Source organism: Hippoglossus stenolepis, chromosome 2 (assembly GCF_022539355.2).
Source record: "Hippoglossus stenolepis isolate QCI-W04-F060 chromosome 2, HSTE1.2, whole genome shotgun sequence".
Taxonomy (NCBI): Eukaryota; Metazoa; Chordata; class Actinopteri; order Pleuronectiformes; family Pleuronectidae; genus Hippoglossus; species Hippoglossus stenolepis.
The window spans coordinates 19,875,157-19,895,565 of NC_061484.1; the positions used below are offsets into that span (position 1 = coordinate 19,875,157).

At 42.3% G+C, this 20,409-nt stretch overlaps 1 protein-coding gene across 4 annotated transcripts in view; it reads left to right on the forward strand.

The window, feature by feature from the left end:
- The first annotated feature begins 1,455 nt into the window (after positions 1-1,455).
- The window catches only part of npnta (nephronectin a), a 54,433-nt gene continuing 35,479 nt past the window's right edge, over positions 1,456-20,409 (forward strand). The window contains exons 1-3 of one of the 4 annotated variants that reach the window (XM_035145608.2): positions 1,456-2,097; positions 11,220-11,320; positions 17,546-17,596. In XM_035145608.2, the coding sequence (XP_035001499.2) occupies positions 1,862-2,097; positions 11,220-11,320; positions 17,546-17,596 (388 nt within the window). In that variant the 5' untranslated portion in view covers positions 1,456-1,861. The remainder of the gene's footprint in view (positions 2,098-11,219; positions 11,321-17,545; positions 17,597-20,409) is intronic. The other 3 variants (XM_035145627.2, XM_035145618.2, XM_035145636.2) reach the window with 3 other exon arrangements.

A 20,409-nucleotide genomic window follows, 5' to 3' on the forward strand; every position in this document is an offset into this window, starting at 1 on the left:
TCTCCGATCACTTGCTTCTGGAGACGTCAAACCTCGGTGCCACCGGGCAGATTTATCAAACCGGGTGACGGGGCGTAACAAGGCGCGCGCTGTCATGTATCAAACAGCAGCGGTGACTGTGAACTCCTGCTTGTTCACGGTCCAGCAGTACATCAAACCTCCAACTCCTTCGTCTCCTGCTCCATTACTGAAAAATGATGATGTTTGGTTACATGTTACATCTTTTCCTCACTTCTCTCCTTTCTTTCCACCGAGTCCTCATGCCAGAACATTATTTTACCGCCTTGGATTCTGGAAAGGCTGAGGGGAGGCCTTTGTGATTGTGCCACAGGAACTAGAATTCACCAGGGCTGTGAAGTGCTGATCAGTGGTGTGCAGTAAATGGTGTTGATGACCACTCAACGCTCTTTGCAGTACACTTCTTGCTATTCACCCATTCCCACACACATTCATACACATCATTCAGTTCCTCTATGTGCTGCACTTTATCACACATCACTCATAACACTGCCGGCACAGCTGTCAGGAGCAAATTGGCTCAGTACATTTGGGTTTCAGTTTTGTAACTTTGGCAAGCAGAATGCATGACTGGAAGAAAACTGCCGACATTCTGGTTTCCAGTTTACTTCGTTACTGTACATTACTACATCGTTCATGTAGCTGTTCTTTACTTGAGTGGGTTTGTGTTCAGGTATTTTTCACTTTTCCCCCCATATCTGGACTTTCTACTCCAGTAAATGCTTACATTTTAGTTTGTGATATGTTCACGTTGTTTTTTTAAATATACTATATAAAGTAATCGATAATGAGAGGGGAACTGGTCCATTGATCCAGAGCAGGTAGGTAGCATCACACCCTGTCTCCTGCAGCAGGAGCATCACTCCAGGCCATAATGAGACTCAACCATAACGATGTAGGAGACAGTTGCATTAGGGAATAGGATACACTCTGTAAGAACTTTTACTTTTATTACTTTAAGTATATTTAAAAGCAAGTACTGACTTTTACTCAAGTAGAGAAATTAAAGTATACTATTCACAGTATTTGAACTTTTTAATGTTGGAGTACTCTCCATTGGTGCTGATCAGGACTCAGACATAAAACAGTCACCATGACTGATGAATCAGAGTGATAAAGCATCAAGTGTTCAAACTGTGTGTTGTTTAATTTGAAATGTTAATTACAAGCAGTTAGATTAGCATCTTTACACAAAGACAAACTATTTGACACACAAGCAGAGACACGCTGTCTGCTGCTGTAATCTCTACATCAATAATTATTCCAATCAGAAGTCACATCACTTGTGGTTTTATTTACAATCTCTCCACAACAAACCCTCTGGATTTAATCACGTGCTGGAACCTCTCATTAACTACATTGTGCGATGCTCCTCTGTTTGTCCTCTTCAAATTCAGCCCCAGTCATTTCCACCTGCATTGTCTTACGTGCGCGTGTGAGCACATCTACCTGGGTGGCCGCTGCCCCCGCGTGCCTCGGCAGGCTGCGCGTTTGACGAGGGCGCTTGCGGAGTGTTTGCGCTTCCTCGCAGCTGCCGTGTGCGGGGTCGTGACGTTGTGCGTTAAAAGTCCCTGGAGAGCCGGCGGCTGGATATCAGGCGCTGCTGTCGCTGAACGGAGGCGAGACGAGGTGCGACTGCAGTGGGAGCAGCTGGAGAGGGAGTCCGCCGACTGAACTTACGAGCTGAGGAGAGAGAGGGAGCTGTGCGCTGTCTTGTTCCCGGCGGAGTCCGACCCGCTCCTCATCCACATGCGCACACACACACACACACACTCACACTCACACACACACTCACTGGGGTCACTCTTCTCCCAGGCAGCGGACTGGTTTGTCTCCACCGCACATGAACAGTGTGACCAGCGGACCTTTCCGACCTGTGCGCTTCAAGCGTGCGTCAAAGAAGAAACTCTGCCGATCGCTGGTTTTCCTCCGCGATCCTCCCTCCACCCGGTGCTCGTGGATTACGGAGAATACCGAGCGGCGTGGAAGCGTAACTGTCGGAACCATGGAATTATGGATAAAGTTGACGTTGTTGTTGAGCTGCTGCTGCTTCGGAGCGAGTGCGGACTTTGACGGCAGGTAATGGCTCATGGTTCACTGGCTGCGAAAGACGCTGCCTTTAAGAAATAACGCTGAATTTGACCAGGAGCCTTTCTGATATCAACCTTTCTGCAACAACAGCTCCTCTGATTTAAATACAACACTTAAGCTAAACGATTCTTTTAAGACCTCCAAACTGTGAAATAGATCCTATTTAATATACACGATATGTGCTCAGAGTCTGATTAGAGACATCTCCGCTTTATCTCTTTCTCCAACTTTATGTAAAACAGTTGTAATCGAACTGCATCCAGCGCATTTGGGTTTCTTGCGCCTCAGAGCGCACAGCACACAGGAGCCGTGTGTGCCTGTTTAATGTTTACGTGCAGAAACCTCACATGCGCTCCCCGTCCTGCTCAAACAGCAGACAGATTATGAAGTGATGTGACAGCACGCTGCCCGGTGGTTCATGTTCAAACACGAATCCGATGAAGTATGTGGAGACAGAGGTGCGGAGACGCGCCAGACCCCAAAGAATTTCCAAGATTTCCATCTGCCTATAGGCTGCATCAGAGTTTAAGGTTCTAAAGTGATGGATGATGGTGGGCGCTTTATTGAACAACCATGTATTGTAATTTATTCCCAAACAATTATTTTAAAAACACCTTTAAAATAGTTTGTGTAACATGCTTGTTTATTTGATTAGACCGTACCTTTGGAGTTAAGTAACATCAAAACTGCCTCTTGTTGTGTGTTGTGTTATTTTGAGATGGATTAGACCTCAGATTAAGACCGAAGTCCACCCAACCTGTGAGAGAGTTACTCAGAGTCCTATTCTGTCAACTATCCTTCATCTGCATCAGAGAAAACCGCTTGTTCTCTGTTCTTCACCATGTACCTCTGTCAGACAGGCTGAGTCCCGCAGCCGGCTCCCCTCTCATGTTCTTCCATCTTCAAATGAATCAAAAAAACTTTGAAGATTATGAAGGTAATTGCTATTGAAATAGTGTGCACGCATTGAAAAGAAAAAGCCCTTCCCGACTCTCTGCCCTTCCACCTGCTCGTTGACAGACTCTCACATGTTCCCTCCTCGGCCTCTTTAAATCCAGTTTGCTGCTGTGGTGGGAACTGTTGTTAAAGAAGGGATTTGGAAATCAAAGGTTTCAACGAGAAGAAAACGTGTCTCTGTGAGAGAGCGTGAAGCAGGAGAGGGCAGACGCTAACACAGAGCAGAACATTAGAGTTAAGCATTTGCCGGCACATGTGTAATTGTTATTTGGGACATTTTTCACCGTGGCTAATGTCTGTGTGACAGGCCGCAGCTTGATGAGATGTGTAGGGCCTCAAGTTTTATTTCACGCTTTGCCTTTGTGTAATGATCATTTACTTTAACCTAGCAGCAGCACATTGTACATTATTAACATTCCTGCTGATGGAGTGGCTTGTCACCGTGGCCATAATTTGCCAATTTTTATGGGTATAAACTCGCCCGGCCCCGAGACTGTGCTTCAATATTAATTCATTGAGAGAATATCCCCTGAGCCCGAGCACAAGCAAGAAAGCCATTTATTTCCGAGTCTCCCTCACTTATTGCCTTTTAGAGAGCGTTCCTAACAGGCTTATTCATCTCGCCCTGAAGGGTCCTTCACGGGCATCATCGGCAAGATGATTTTGTTCTCCCATGGCTTCACATAATTTGCTTTCCTGCAAATCTGTGCCTAAAAGCATTGTGCAGTCGTTGAAGTTGTTGTTGTTGCCAGTTTTTTATTCCCAACCAAGGACTGAAGGACGCAGATTTCCTGTCATGTAGCAAAGAACACTTTTTTTTTTTCCAAAACAAAAGACAAAACACATACAGTAGACCATTGGATCTGCTTCCCAAGTGTTGTCACTAAACTGTTAAGCCCAACGCAGCCAAGCAACACATACCAGACCTCCTCAGTAATAATCCAAAGTCGTGGACTGGTGCCAGGTAATGTTGGCGTTGTAAAATCAGACCCGCTTTTTAGCCTTTGAGAATGAGAGTGCTAAAACACTGAGTCACATTTTAATGGTATGAAGTAGTATGAGTAGTTTCAACTCATAGACGAGATTCGTAGGTTTTCTGCAGGTGAGCAAGAAGTGAAGTGTCCAACGACTTCTCCTATTGAGAAACATGCATTAAGGAAGACGTGCCTTCGCACTGAGGACACTGACAGTGAAAACCAACTGAGATACTCAGAGTTGAACTGTAGACACCAGCAACTGACTCCCAGATCAATGTAGTGAAGTCTTGTTAAATGAAGTATGTATGTGTAACTAACGTATGCAGGCAAAGACATGTTATCTGCTCTATAGAAAGACAGACAGAGGCTGCTGCACAAGACACTGTGTGACACTTGTAATTAAAACTGCTCTTTAATACCTAATGCCAATTCAATACTAATCTATGTTAATAATGAGCCACAGTGAATTCTGTGGTAATTTGTCAAGCTGCAGTCAGAGGGGTTGTAGAGCGGAGTCACTGCCCATCAGCTGCACACAGGCGTGCCAAGCAGTCAGAGATGCAACCAACATTTATTTTCATTATTGATTATCTCATTTCTGACTAATTTCTCCCTTGTTAATGTCCACTGTTTGCTTGTTTTCTCCAACTAAAGGCCAATTCATGCTTGTGCGTTGAAGCTACGCCGTAGGTATGTATGTAGCCTACGCACAGCGCCAAGCATTCATAGTTGTGCATAGGTGTGTGTGAGTCGCACTCCGCCGAAACGCTGTCGTCCGGTTTCTCGTCCGCTTATTTACAACTTCTCTGGCGTCTCTGTTTACTTGTGAGTGTCACTAAGCGGATCATGTTGGTGTTGGAGCTGATACATGTTGAAGAGCAATTACTGTTTCTTAAAGAACAGCAACGACAAAAAGAAAGAGCGTCGTCGATGTTTGTTCCTTCATCGCAATTTCAAAAATGGCGGCGAGTCTGTCGGACCAAGTGGACAAATCAAAGCTCTCAACGCATAGATACATTTTTGGGAAGGTGCACGTCAGGTTCCAAATACACTGAACTCCACATATTCTCCTGAAATTATCAAGAGGTGCTGGATGTGAGAACGCAAACATCCACGTCAGTTGCTCTCATCATTCTCTGGTGTTGTTCCTGCCAGCCCTAGTACAAACTCCAGAGAATCTCAAAGTGAGCCCATGTGAGAGCAGGAAAATATACAGAAACTTCACCACACACGAGAAGAATAAAAAGAATATTTATATCTCAGGTTGAAAAAGAGGTGTCATACACGTGGAAGACAAAGATGATGAAGAAGATTCGAGACCTTTTGACGATAAGGGCCGATGCCAGTGTTGATGTTTAGGAAACACAAGTATTTGATATTACACGTCCTGCATCCTGCATGATGCTCTATACCCAGACGCCACTCCTCACCTGAACGCACTTCCTGTTGTGGTGAACGCGTCTTATCAGGACAATCTGCTTCTGTGTTCTTGAAAGGGCGAATTCCGGAGAAAGTCTGGACCCAATTGTCTGAACATTTTTCTGAGTTTATGTCTGAAAACGACTTAAGTTACGGAGAAAGGCAGCAAATCCTCAAATCTGTGAGCCAACAAATGTTTAGTGATTTTACTTGAAAAATTACTAAAGCAGTTAATCCAAATTGTTGTAAATCAACATAGTGATTCATTGACAAATCCCAAACATCTCATTACTTAAAAATCCTCCTATAAGAGTTGTTTGACTGAACAGGCAGCTGTTTGTTTTAGGGGACATTGGCTTTATTTCCTATGTTAGAACTTACTGCAAGGAACTGTGGACTATATCAAATTAATGAATTGTAAAATATATTACATTAAACTATATTTCTAAGATTTTACTGCACCATATATGTGATTGAGGTGAGCGCAGTCCAATATGATGCCCTCCTGTTGGGTATCATTGCAATGAAAATGTTTAGTGGCACAAAATGACGGCACAAAACACAAATTCCTCCATTAGAAACACACAAGTGGTATTCTTTTGTCGGGCTGCTGTTGCACTGTGTTACATCATACTGGTGTAATAGCTTCCTGGCAATTCAGTGAATACCTTCCACTGTGTCATCTTGTAAGAAATATTTAGATTTAACAGGCCAGCTGATTGCACAGTTCAAGTCTTTACCTCTTGTATCGGTCAATATCCCACACGGGGCTGTGCGTGTTAATTCATTTTTGCAGTCTTGGAAGCCTGCTAGTAGATCCGGCAGTGCGCGGTGCAGCCGCAGTGGTTCATTAAGACAGCAGACACCTTCTGACTCCACAGGCTCATATCTTCAGCTGAGCTCTGCAGGTCGGAGCACGTCGCTCACCCAAGATGCTACAAGTCAGGCAATCAAAATCCGTGGGTGTTTGTGAGAAAGCTCCGTTCGGCTGTCATGCTTTGCATGCGTCAGTACGGCTTCATGCATGGATGATAGATTGATAGATTGAATTATCATCGCTCTGAATGAGGACTGTACCTTCATAGTTCTGATTAGCATGCTACACCCCACACTGCTCCCCGGTGAGCGATGGACGGACTGCTCCTCACTGTCAGGCAGAGGAGATGGGCCAGCTCTATATCCGTGGTAAAACAATGGATGAAGGATGGTTTCCCCCACTGTGGATATCCACCTCTCAGGTTCTGCAGGAAGAACCTTGGCTGTGCCTGAAGAGAGGTGTCACACAGCGTGCATGAAGGGTGATAATTATCTGCCTGAGTTCCCTCAAGGCGTCGTGCAATTTAGGACGATTATTCTGAGCCTCAGGGTAATAAATATACTGCAGGTGTTTTACAAACTTCAATTTGATATATTGGCTTCCCTTTCAGTGGAATATCACTGGGGACACGTTACAGCTGAAAAAAAGCCCCTTTGTTGGTGCAGTGTCATCGTAGCTTCCCTTGTTGATTGAGATAAGTTGTAATTTTCAAACACTTACTGTTCCAAGAACTGAAAAATAGGCACTTGGCATAGTTGCAGTGTTGACGTGATGAAACTGCGATCTCAGAAATAACATTAAATCCTCAGTTTCAAGTTGAGAGCGTGTTGCGGTGCACAACTGCCACAGGCTAAATTCTGCATGAAGAGGACTGAAATAAGCGCTGAGAACATGAAACGTGATTTCATATTCACTCTCTGTGTGCGTGTGTGTGTGTGTGTGTTAATGTATTATTGTGTGAGAAAATGTTTGACTCAATAACCCAGAGTCTGTTGCATCTCATGAGATTCCTGTTTCCACACAGACACTCCCCCGCCCACCGTCCTCTGGGAGCCCTCAGGAGTTCAAACCCTTGCTCTGCTCTGAGTCAGTCATATCTCATGCCCTTTTAACCCTCACGTGTTGAGAAAACCAGAAATATGCGTTTATACATTTTTTTTAAACTCCTCTAGGTAAAATAAAAATATTAACTCTACCACATTTACTATTATTATTATTATTTCCTCCTGCTTTATATTTCAATGCCAAGTTAGGCCATTGACTTTTTCTTGGTTCCACGATGAGGCAGCCTGTTCTGTCTGTTTAGATAATAATAATGATTTAACATTTCAACTGCCTCGATATATAGTGGGTATAAAAAGACATGGTTGTAACTAGTAGTCAATTTTAATCTTTCTCAATGTGCCGACTAACTACAGAAAGAATTCCCTGAGCGAAGTTCACCTGCTGTTGTCTTGGATCATAGACATCTTCTTCATCCCAAAAGTGAAGCCAAAGCTTTTTGATCACCCCCTGGTGGCTAGCTGCAGTATAGGTCATAAACCCTGCCTCCTCCTTGTTACTGGAAGGGACATGGACCAAACTAAAAAGTCAAAGTACACATCAAATAAAACAATTTCAAAGACAGTTTCTGTCATTTTAGTTAGTTTTTATCACGCTGATGTTGAAGTGCTCACATTTATAAAATGAACTCTCCGTCAGTCAGCTATTTGATTCATTGCTATTTGATTGGACAGCAAATAGATGAACTAAACAATAGGTATAGAAATAAGGATATTTCCATCTCATAACTACTCCAGTGGAACAAGACAGCTACTTTGGCAAGTGAAATGAAGTTGAAGCTAATTAGCTGCAAACACTGCCTCTAAACAACATCTGGCAAAAAACGCCGTTAGATGTGATTTTCAAAGCAACTTGTGGCATCAGATAAACTTCAAGGGGCTGAGAGAAGAAGAGGTGGCTGAACAACAATCATGTTAGTCTGACAATTTGCTATTCAACCAAAAACCTCTGCACAAATAAAAGAAAGCGGATTTCTAGATGGAGAAATCAAGGAACCAGTTGTGTGATAAACACCATTTAATCCCTGTCTGAGAAGCTACTATTAGTATAAGTTTATATACATCTATGGCAGAGTTTCTCTTATGAATGCCCGGGAAGCAGATCCAAGTCCAGTACGTGAAGAAAAAAACTGAAAACCTACACTTATGAGCAATTACGTTCTTGCCTGGAGAAAATATCAATTGTCGTGGCAATTCTGCAATCGCACTCTGACAAAGAGGAACGAGACACAAATCTCTTACAGCATTGTCACACTTTAATGCTCAGAGCATGGTGCACAAGAGAAAGGTTGGTTTGTAATATGCACGCCGATGGGAAGCTGTTCTTTCTCTTTATGCGTCTGGCTCCTTCCTCCCCCTCTGGTTGAGGTTGTTTCTAAGCCAAAGGTCAAGATCCTCTGATGACATCAAAGCAGAAATGCCATAGTTTAGGCAATCAGGCCAACATTCATTCAGTTGTACAGGATACAGCATGATCAAGCTTACATTGTATAAGATTCAATCATAATCAATCGAAGGGGAAATGAACATGATTACACTGTGCATGATCAAAATGTTGCATTTCCCTTACACCATTTAACGCTGAGTCCTGTAGCCGATGTGCTGTTGTATTCTGCGGTGGCATGTGAAGCTTTCTTCTGGGGCTGAGGTGATCATTTAGTAATGTCATATGTTTATTCAGAGGAATGTGAGGCCGTTCGGTTGAATGGGAGCAGGTGCACCCACAGCAGCATGAACTCTTCCCACTTGATGCCTCCGTGCTCTGAGATGATAATTACCTTATGCACACCAATGAATAAATTCAAGAGTGTGGACGAGAACATCAGCTTCCAGTCACCAGATTTAAATGTCACTAAAAATGGGAGGGTGTCAGATGTTCCTGAATGTGTCAGCTCCAAGTGAAGAGACGTTTGCCACATGCAGAGAGGTTCTTGATTTGTTTTATGTGACTAGTGTACAGTATAGAGGGACAGTGGGTTACTATGTGTGTGTGTGTGTAGATATTGAGTATAAACATCTTTCCTCTTCTGTCATGCCCTGTCCTTTCGTCCTTCCTTTATTTCCTTTCCTTTCCTTTCCCATTGTTTCCTTTCTGATCTTATCGTATTGTATCCTTTCCTTTTTTCTCTATCCTTTCCTATCCCATCCTTTCTTTTCCTTTTACAATGTTTCCTTTCCCATCCATTCCTTTCTTATCGTATCGTATCGTATTGTAATGTATTGTATTGTATCAAATTGCTTCCTTTCCTCTTGTTTCCCTTCCTTTCCCTTCCTATCCTTTTCTTTTTCTTTCCTTTCCTTTCCTTTCCTTTCCTTTCGTATTGAATCGTATTTTAATGTATCGTATCATACCGTATCCTTTCCTTTCCTGTATTTTCCTTTCCCATCCTTTCCTTTCCTTTCTCATCGAATAGTCTTGCATTGTATCATATCATACCATATCCTTTCCTTTCCCATCCTTTCCTATTGTGTCCTTTCCTTTCCTGTCCTACGGCTTGCAGTCTGTCCCTGCCTCACTGCGTCCCTGCTTGCCAGGCAGCAGACAAACATTTTCCCTGGATCTGCCACTCTCACTTAGCATCCATCGGGTTTATTTCCAATGAGGTGATTGGCAGTGGGGGCAAGCATTAGCATTTCCTCATCTTGGCATAGAGACACTAACTAGGCAGGGATAGCGGCAAAGGATGTGCCTTGAATACTGAGCGTCAACCTCACTCTCACATTCAGGCACACAAGAAGGCTTCTTTTGTGTAAAGGAAGTATTTCAAGAAGAACTTCTTTGTTTTGGAAGTGGATTACAGTGTTTGCAGCACCTCTGTGAAGCTTCAAATCTGCATAGTCAGTTCAGGGCATTCAGTTTTCATATACTGGACTTATTCAGTGATCCCTGCAAAACTCTCATGTCCTCAAGACCTTTTATAATGATAAAAAGAGATAAAGAGAAAGCGTAGTCTCAGCGCTTAAGGAGATAGATAGTTTTCTTTATTGTACTGTAGGAGAAGTCACCCCGCACAGTCTCTCCTCGCTTCAGATTCATTTATTATTTGCTAGATTTTAGGTAACATCACAGAGCCTGGTGCCCAAAGTATGCAGCTCGGATTTTCATCAGTATCCTTAAATGGACTCATTCCTTCACCCTTTTCTCTCTATAAATATGTGGTGAGCCTTGGTACAGATAAAAAGGTAATCCACATGCACTGTCTGCCAAGGAGCTATTTCTTGCTCTGAGCTGAATAGAACATGGTGTAACAAAAACATCCAGCTGCAATTTCTCTAAGAGGAATTTCAGTGTTGGGGGAAATAATTTATGTCTGTATAAAACTAATACAAAGCAGTTTTCTCTGTTGTAGGGACGGTAGATATTATCTTCCACTGTCGTCAAATTGTATGGTTCTAGTAACAAATACTCTCTAATAAATGGAGATAGTTAACATATGTATTTTCAAGGGCACCGGGCAGTGAATGACTTCTAATCTGTTCCACAAGCCTGTAATGAAATAATAAAACTGTAATGGGACGTTTTGACTATTTACTGATAATAGAAAAATATCTTTACTGTATTGTAGCCCTATTTTCTCTTTCGTGTACATTACATGTGACAGAATTAAGGCTCTATTGAAAAACTTGACTCATATGGATTTACAATCTGTACAACATGTGGCCTCCACCATCCATCCTCAAACAAAAAATAAAATCCATAAAGAAAGAAAACATTTCATGTTTACACTTGATGTTCTTTTTTTTTTCTCTGTACAGCAGAAGAATGAAATGAATCATGGGGAAACTTTTAAGCCGCTCCCCAAACCACTTTGAAAAGACCCCTGCTTTTCACTGAGACATTTTAATTGGCCGTGAACTAATTATGTCATCCCCACACAGGTGGCCACGGCAGATGGCCTCATCCAATGGCCTGTGTCGATACGGGGCCAGGGTGGACTGCTGCTGGGGATGGACGCGCCGCTCCTGGGGTCACTGCCAGCGTGAGTGCCACCATGCCTGCCGCTGCTGCTGCTGCTGGGGGGGCAAATGGGGCTAACAAGGTTGCGAGGTTCCAAGCTGGGGTCACAGACACCATTAGACAGAGGGGACGCTGTAATGCTAAAGGCTCAGGGAAACAAACACACACACACACCCACGTTCTCACAACAAAAACATAAAGCTAATGGGGCATCACACCTGGGAAGGTCTTTGACTACAGATTGATGGTAATGGCCGGTTGAATGGAGGACCGGCTGCATGTGGCAGTAATGAGGTATAGACTGTAGCTGCAGGTGGACTATAAATGATTAAATCGCAAAAAAACCAGCTCGCTAACACTGACAGATGAAGAAACGTAGCAGGGGCTGTGTGCACAGAATCCACAGTGTTGTCAGGTTTACATACCTCGACTCATACATTCAGCAGCGCCACTCAGAGGATGTGTCCTTTACTTCTTATAGTATCACAGCACTATGTGTGTGTAACACTGTAAGAAACATGAACACATCACATTTTCCACATATTTACATTGTGTAAGCTCTCCTGTAACCCTAACCAGGGGAGGTGTGAATATATTAACATGGTTCACTGGCCAGTTGCCTCACAAATGCCACACCCACTGCATGGCTTGGTGCCTGTCATGGTATAGCTGGTGCTTTGCTGTGGAGGTTTCATGAGGAAGTGGGTGAAGCACAAAAAAGGCCTTTTCCATCGTAGGAAAATGAAACAAACTGCAACCTGAAGTAATAGCTGGACATGCGTAAATACGTCTGTATTTACGCATCTCTTCTCACGAAAAGAGGTAACGTGAGAAGAGATGCGCAAATACAGACGTTGGGGTCCATGTTTACGTTCATTATCACAACATGCATTATTTGCTAGAAAGACGTCACGTGAGAAGAGATGCGTAAACGAAGATGTGATCCATATTTCACCATCCAGATTACAACTGATAATACTAGGTGTCACAAAATGATCCAATTATCGTTCATCATGTGTTATTGATCGTACAGAGGGCAAAATTATCGTAGAAATATGATCATTATTGTACAAATGGCAACACTGATGATGACCACAACAAACACAAGAATATAGCAATAACCAAATGCAACAATCAAGGGAACCTCACACCTGTAGCTTCCACATTTTGATCCGTCTAACTTTCTGTTTCCTCGTGTTTTCCACTGTTTCCATCTTTCTTGAAGTATCAATATTAAAGTAAAACAAAATTAAAACATCCCAGGATACGTCATCCCTCTTTGTTAAACACAGCGGAAACAAACGGCAGAACTAAGCACCAAAGTCTTACAAGTTCATAAAAGTTCGGGTTATTGGAAGCTCCAGGTTACAGACTGTTAAGTTCCTGTTGTGGAAAAGGCTTATAAAGGTTCATAAGGGTGCATGTTGGTTCGGGCTACATGTTATAGCTTGTAAAAATAATGTTTATTAATATTTAATCATTAATCCTCATTTTGTGTTTTTCATTGCTAAAATTGCCAAATATGATTTATGTTTTTATGTGTTGACACTCATCATGCCATGCCTTAATTGACCTTTTGTTTAACTCATTGTATTTAATTTTTTTTTTGTGCGAAAATATGTCACACACTGCTTGTTGGGTCCAGAGCTGCTGCATCCTAAAGTTTGCTGAATTTGCTGGTATTAGCAGCTATTTTTCACTCTGATTTCCACGCAGAAGTGGCAGAATACCATCTTTTTGTTCATGTTCGAGTGTACTGTACTATTTCTTATTTTATCCTGGAGAAAACAAACAGCATTACTTGAGTTCATGGCCCCCGGTGCTTTGTATTTCCTTTAGCTCCTCCAGATTACCCCAAGGTCTTTGCAAGGCAAATCTGCTTTTCATCCACCTCTGGTTTCATGTCTGTTAGACACAAAATATGATAATTTTATTCTTACATACACTCAGAGTTAGAAAAACAAGTTATGCTAATGTTTTATGGGACAGACCTTTGAGGAAGGGTTGATTTCATGGTTGGAAATTAGAGTGTTATTTGCAATAGTCGGCCTTGTTTGAAAAGACCTACCTTTTCACCAGGCCTTGACACTTGATCCACACAGTCTGTGCTGGACTGATATAAGCAAAAGCAGCTATGTTTCCCTCTGACAGCTCAATTGCATCATTTGATACTGTTTGTCTGAACATGGGGCCAGATTCAGCAGCAATCCTGGCACGAGTCAGCCGTCTCAATGCCCAATTCCTCCCAGTGCATCTGTACTGGGCTATCTGCCTTGACAGCGCCCCATGTTCAGAAGATTTCAAAGTGGAATAGATGTAGGTTTTGGACGAGGACGAAATAGATGACGATGATTATCACAGAGGCTTATGAGGCAAGATGTGATTCATGTGCTGATATTTCAACTACTTAAAACCTAAACATTGATGCCACAGCACTGAGCACATGTTGTAGCCTGGTAACAGTTCCATTAGCATCGCAATCGTTGCTTTGCCTTTAGATATTGGGAGTGATAACACATCACAGCTGGCATTAGTATAATATCAAATCAAGCACAGTCACATTATAAAAGTAATATCTGCATAAATTTCGCAACCACCCAAGAAGCAGTGTGTGAACATGTTTTCTTTGTTGTTCTGGAGTCCCACATGTTCCGTGTTGAACCAAAGAAATCAGCTAATTTTGAGTTTAACCACCATATCAAGGTGCTACTTCTTTTTTTCCATCAAAACAATATCTGAACTGAGAGTTGCATCAGTGCCGGCCTTAATGCTTCTAAATGCTCCTGACTGCGTGCACAGCTCAAATCTGCTCACTTGAGACTACAATCAGTATTCCATCAAGTCAGTTAGGTGCTGATTTAAACCTTAGAGGTAGGAGGTGGATTGTAATCATGGGAAGTGTGTGTGTGTGTGTGTGTGTGTGTGTGTGTGTGTGTGTGTGTGTGTGTGTGTGTGTGTGTGTGTGTGTGTGTGTGTGTGTGTGTGTGTGTGTGTGTGTGTGTGTGCTCTTGTACAGCTATCTTTGTGAGGACCAGTTGAGTCTACAACCTACGTAGTGAGGACATTTTGGGAAAGTGAGGACCTTTTGGCCGGTCCTCACTTTGTGACCCACTTTAATGGATTGTTTGGGGGTTGAGACTTTGTTTAGGGTTAGGTTTACAATTTGGTTTATGTTAGGTTAAGGGTTAGGGTTAGGCATTTAGTCTGTATGATTAGGGTAAGGGGCCAGGGAATGCATTATTCCAATATGTGTCCTCACTAAGACAGCTGTACAAACGTGTGTGTGTATGCGTATGAGAGGATGCAGTCGTCACAGATTTCAGGTTTAAGTTTCTGTGGCGATAGAGGAGATTAGATCGGAGCCGTAGGATTGTGGCTCTCTCAGCCACGGAGCTCAGCGATAAGTTTGTGCTGCTTCTCTCAAAGAATGAGAAATGGATCAACCTTGACTTTTTTAAAAGCTACCGGAATTGAAAGCGCGAGGAGGGGGCGAGGGAAGGAAAGAACTAAGAGCTGGAGAAAGTAGAAATCCTGAGGTGAAAGGGAAAACCTTTAGAGGTAAGGAGTTAGAGACGATGCTGGCAGAGAGGGGAAGAGGGAGACAAGTGAGAAAATCAGGCAGATGGAGAGAGAGAGAGAGAGAGAGAGCAGAGCTTTAGATTTATAGTAGACTCAAGCTCCACTTATAATGTTCTGACAGGCCATCAGGCAGGCTGAGCCACACTTGAAGCTACTTATTCTAACCGGCTGCCATCAGGAACATTTTACTCTATGAACATTTGTTCAGCAATTGCCGTTCTAACTGTGTTTCCAGTGCAATAACAGTAAAATAATTTCCATTTCTCTTGATGAGGATGATTAACTGTCTAATCAACAAGTTGCCTCCACTAGTCTTAATATCCAGTGGTTCCCTCTGATCATCTGTTACATTTGATGTCAGATCAAACAAAATTTGTGGTTGTAAAAAGATTTGAATCATATTATACACAAAAAATAATACATTTCATTCAAATGTTAAATTAACAAGTTTTATTAACAAAATGTATTACTTTTAATTTTATGTATGTTTGAAAAGAGCAAACAGTTTTGGGGTTTTGCTTCAAAATTCAAGACTGTAGGACAGCCTGACTGAAGAATCATGATTATACAGCCCAGCATTTGTCTGAATAAGTTCATATTGGACAATTCTCCATCTCCCTTCATGCTCATGCCAACATTTCATGTCAGTGCAGGCGGTTTTGTGCCTTATGAGAATAAAGCTTCTATTATACGTCCTTGCAGAAATGTACAGGGTTAAGGACACTGGGGAACGTCAGGTTATTCTTGTTCTACTTCCCTATAGTTTGCTTGCAAGAATAATTATAATAACTTTATTTGTATAGCACTTATCTAAACAAGGTTACAACATGGCTCCATGGCAAAAAGATGAATGAACTAAAATAAAAGGTATTCAAATCAGTTCAAGGGCCAAATCATAACGTAAAAAGATCACGACCTTAAAATTAAAAAAAACCCAAACAGTTCCCACAATGCATGAGCAGTTGGTGCCCTTGAAGCATTGTGGTTGCATAGATGGCCTCGTGGACACAACCCATTTGGTGGGTAAATGGACTTCTGCACAGAGGTTTACATTATGCTGACCCTAATGGACTCTAGCAGACCCTCGCGGACCCTCACATACGAGTATAACACTTACCCAAGGTTGTAAAAGTTGGTGTCGTAGATTCAGAGTGTCTCCAGCTTTCAGGCGGGAGTCAGAAATCTGTGTTTCTTTTTTATAAACATTTTTTTTATAAACAACCATTTACCACAAACCTTACATTTATTTGGTGTAACCACCGTTTTCCAACGCATTACTCACATCATAGCTGCCATGTGCGGATGTTGAGGAAATACATTTTTATCATTGATCTTTTAGAAGCAGGGAGAAGTCCTGATATTTAGCCCTTGATCCCATAACAGAACTTAAAATATCTTTCACAAGAACAGTCTGTGACTTAAGTGTCCAAGTTAAGACTTCCTCTGCAATGCTTTTTGGGCAACTGGCTGAAAAAAAGTCTGGTCACCAGCTGTCTATCTCAATTAACCTGTTTCTAATATTTACATAACTGCAGTGAATGAAAAACGTGCATTAATTTACATGAAAAGTACATGTCCACATATAGTGTTGTTGTTTGAGACCTGGAAGACCTGTGACTTGACCTGGACGTCTCAAAGGACGAGAGACTATTGTATAATAGACTTAAAACAGGTAGAAAGACATTGATTTCCTCTCCATTGTAAAGGAACTGGGTTGAATATCACCTCCATATTAAATAGTTCACTCAGTATAATTCGGTCCCGTTGAATTTACAAATCCACTGAGAGCAGGATTTAGTGTAATTGTGTGGAGTCTTTGTTTCTGCAGACGCAATGGACGGGATTAAGGCAGGACTCCTGAATCGGTAATGTGAGCTAACAAGTGAGAGATGAAAGCATAGAAGCGATACCTCAGTTTAAGTAATTCACTTTATCGTGATTGTCTGTGCGGTTTCCTCGTCAACTCCCTCTTTCTTTCATGATCACTGGGCTGTAAAGTCCCGGATAAAAGTGTGCCTTTTCATCTCTTTAAGGTAATAAGGTGAAAACTAAATGGAAGGGGTCGCTCCTCAAAAGAAAATAAGTCGAGGGAACGTTTGCAGGAATAAAAGACTCGTGCGTGGAATTATTTGATACAATTCTGGCTTTAAAGGCAGTGAAAAGTGTGGTGATCTAAAAATCCGATCCCCAGTGTAAAGGCAGGTATCTGGAGCATTTATTTTATATTGAAGAAACCAGGAGCATGATCCCCTTGGATGATAATGGTGGTATTTACTGTTGTGCCGAGTGTGAGGGGAAACTACTTTATTTAGCCCCATTTAGATGTTAGTGATATGGAATATGAAGTTAACATTTTCCAGAATGAGAGAAAAACACCCCCGCAGACACGGGGTCCAGTCAGACTTCATTTCAATTATTAAAACTCAATTGTAAACGCATTCAAAATTTACATGTAGTCCTGAGGCAACTGGGGATATGTGTGACTCCAGAACTCCAGAGTGTGTGTGCGAGTGTGTGTTTTTCTTCTTTTTTTTTTCCAGGAATGTTTGCCTGTCCCAGTGACAGAGACCCGCTCTGCCCTCTAACATCATGTTTAATTTTGTTTCTTCCCTCTCAAAGACTAAACAGCACCTGCAACCTTTTGTTTGTGTGGCTATTTGTTTTGCAGCTCTCTTCGCCTTAACTCACAGAGTAGTCGGGATAAGGTGCCAGCCCCAAGGTTAGCTCCACATGTTTCTTGAAATAATCTTGCTAGACATGTATTGCTGGGGGGCACATCCTCTGAATCCTGCGCTCACTCACTTATTTATAGAGCCAAGCCCACTCCACCCAACACCCCCACCCCCCCTCAGCTCCACACCCAACACCTCACACCCCTTGGCAGCGAACCACCGCCTTCCCTCTGGCCACAGATCTATGCAAACAGCTTACACTCGGCAGACCTGCTTTCACCTGAAGACATGTCTAACATGAATTATGCTGCGGTTCTTTAGTGGCTTATTAAGATTCAACCCCCTCTCGACCCCCTTCGAATGCTAATGAAGCCCCCAAAGCTGAAATCCATAATGTTTTTTAATTAATACATCAATATATAATAAATCCATCTGCACGGTGCGAACGAGGCTCTAAACACATTCAAATCTTGATGGGTTTAGTCGGGTTGAGAATGAAAACGTCATACTTCACTTAAATAGCATGAACGACACCACCAGGCAGATCAGTGGCATTTTTTCACTCCATACAAACAAAAATCAAACTAATTCAGGCACCAAAAGGTCCGACTGTTCTGTTATCTGTGTACTTTGTACTTTGTGATTGATTGATTGCAAAGTCCTGCACGTGTTAATTTTTGCAAAACCCGCAACCGCCCACAACCGCAAAGCTTTGTCCTGTTACCTGCAATCATCTCCAAGTCAAATCCAGACCTGCCCGGGAACTGTCAGCATATGTCTCGCAACCCGACCTGTCAGCTGTACCCGTCGTACTCACGGCCTCCTTGTCCTCTCGTTTAGGTGGTTGAGTTGTGTTCATGGTAAAGTGTCTGTAAACTGCAGCTGTCAATGTGACATGCAGAGCTAGCTTGCGGCTATCAAAAGCTCGTACATTTTGGCACTTTTTACAAGCAGCAAAGCCACTGGGAATGTATTCACCACTGGCTATTTCTGTCATCATGTGATCCGTTTTGATGGGCTTGTCAGTTCGCAGAAATGAATGGGTCAAATTTGCTGTCGTAGGCTTTCACAATCAAACAAATCCTTGTGGTTGACTTGGCTTCATGTGATTTGAATCTTCAAAATAAGGCACAATCATTTTAATTCAATCATTAAATTTAGATTCCTTCAGAAAAAAAATTCTATTCTTAAGCTCTTACCTGCTGCCCATCCACGTTTAGTTCATTTTCAACCCATGCCCGTACCCGTTAATTCAATATATTTTCTACCATTATGCATCTTTTTTGTGGGTCACCTGGTGAAGGACTCTGGTGGGAGATTAATTGACCATTTAATCAGCTCAACAATTCTGGTTTTCAATCTTTCATCATTTGTTAAATTAAAGCCACGTTTCAACCACAGAAACTTTGCTCCAGAACTCTGAACCTTTTGCAGGAACTCTTGTGTTTCCATGGCAGGAACCAGTGTCTAAACTAAGTTTCTATTTACCCTCAAATAAGTCCGTGTTGGGGGGGTTGTACTTTGCGAAAGTACCGGAACCTTTGAGGTGGGGCTCATAGGGCTAAACATACCTGATTTGTGGAGCTTATTTCAGCCCCCATTTTTAAAAACTTGTTAAGTACGTTAGCTGCTAGTGCTCTGAATCCATATTTACTGTTATGTATAGCATAATCCTTGCTGTAGTCATCATTACTCCAGCCTGGTGGACTGGAGTGGAACTACTTGTTGTAGCCATCGGTTGTTAATTCGTCAGCAGGCCCATTATCTGGTCTCCTCTGGTCTTTAGACTGCGATGAAAACACAGGCGAACACCAGTCTGCAAGAATCTAGTTCCTTTAAAAAAGTTCCGAGGGCTATAAAGGTTGAAATGTGGCTAAAATTGCCAAATATTCCCTGCATTGTTTGCTTTTCTCAATTTTTGTGTGAGTGTAAACTGAACAGTTGTTGGGTTCAGGACTGTTGAGCTGACAAAAAATCACCTCGGTCTGTGGGAACTCATTTGGCATTTTCAAAGAGAACATTTGCATTTCATAAAATCATCCCATAATTAAATAATCATTAGAAAGCAGCCTTGTGTGATTAATTAGTGGATTGTAAGTTGATGCAACTTGTATTTAACTATGTAATGATTTTCCCATTTTACTTCATTAAGCTGGTATTAAGATTCATACACAGTATCAGTATCAATTAAAAAAATAATACTTTCCTTTGTAATTACAGTCAGATATTCACAGATGGACAATAAATCAAAAGAGTCTGCATCGGTACCAGACATCTCGTGTCCAGAGGAATGGCTGATGTAAATCAGAGTGAAAGTGTGTCATCACTCCGCGTGTTTTAAAGATGTTCATGGACCAAGGGTCGTACGTGCTATGTTTGGCCTTCCAGCTGGTACGGCCATTTTTAGTCCTCCGTCTCCTTTGGTGTGTTTAATGAACACTGGCCATTTTCCTGATCTCTCTGCCAGGCCAGAGGCTCAAAAATACCCCCAGAGGCACGGCCTGTTGATGGCCCCCTCTGATCCTGCTAATCAAATCCTCCCCATGTAGGAGACAAACAAAAAGCACTCCACTTGACTATCCTCTAATGAACAACATCAGTAGCTTCTTCCCTTTCATCATCTGACCGCACTGGGGTCTAACAATCTTCTGCCTCCAGAAAAGTACGACTCTCTTCATGTTCCTCGCCAAATTGGGCCATTTTTAACGTGAACTTTGCCCACTGCATTGACACCCTGGCTCATATCACAGGCTTCACAGAGTCGGCCAACAATACTTTCCTCCTATTTCATTACATCACTCAACAAAGTGGAATGAGTCTGGAGATGTTATCTACTCCAGGAGAGGCTAGGATTCATCTC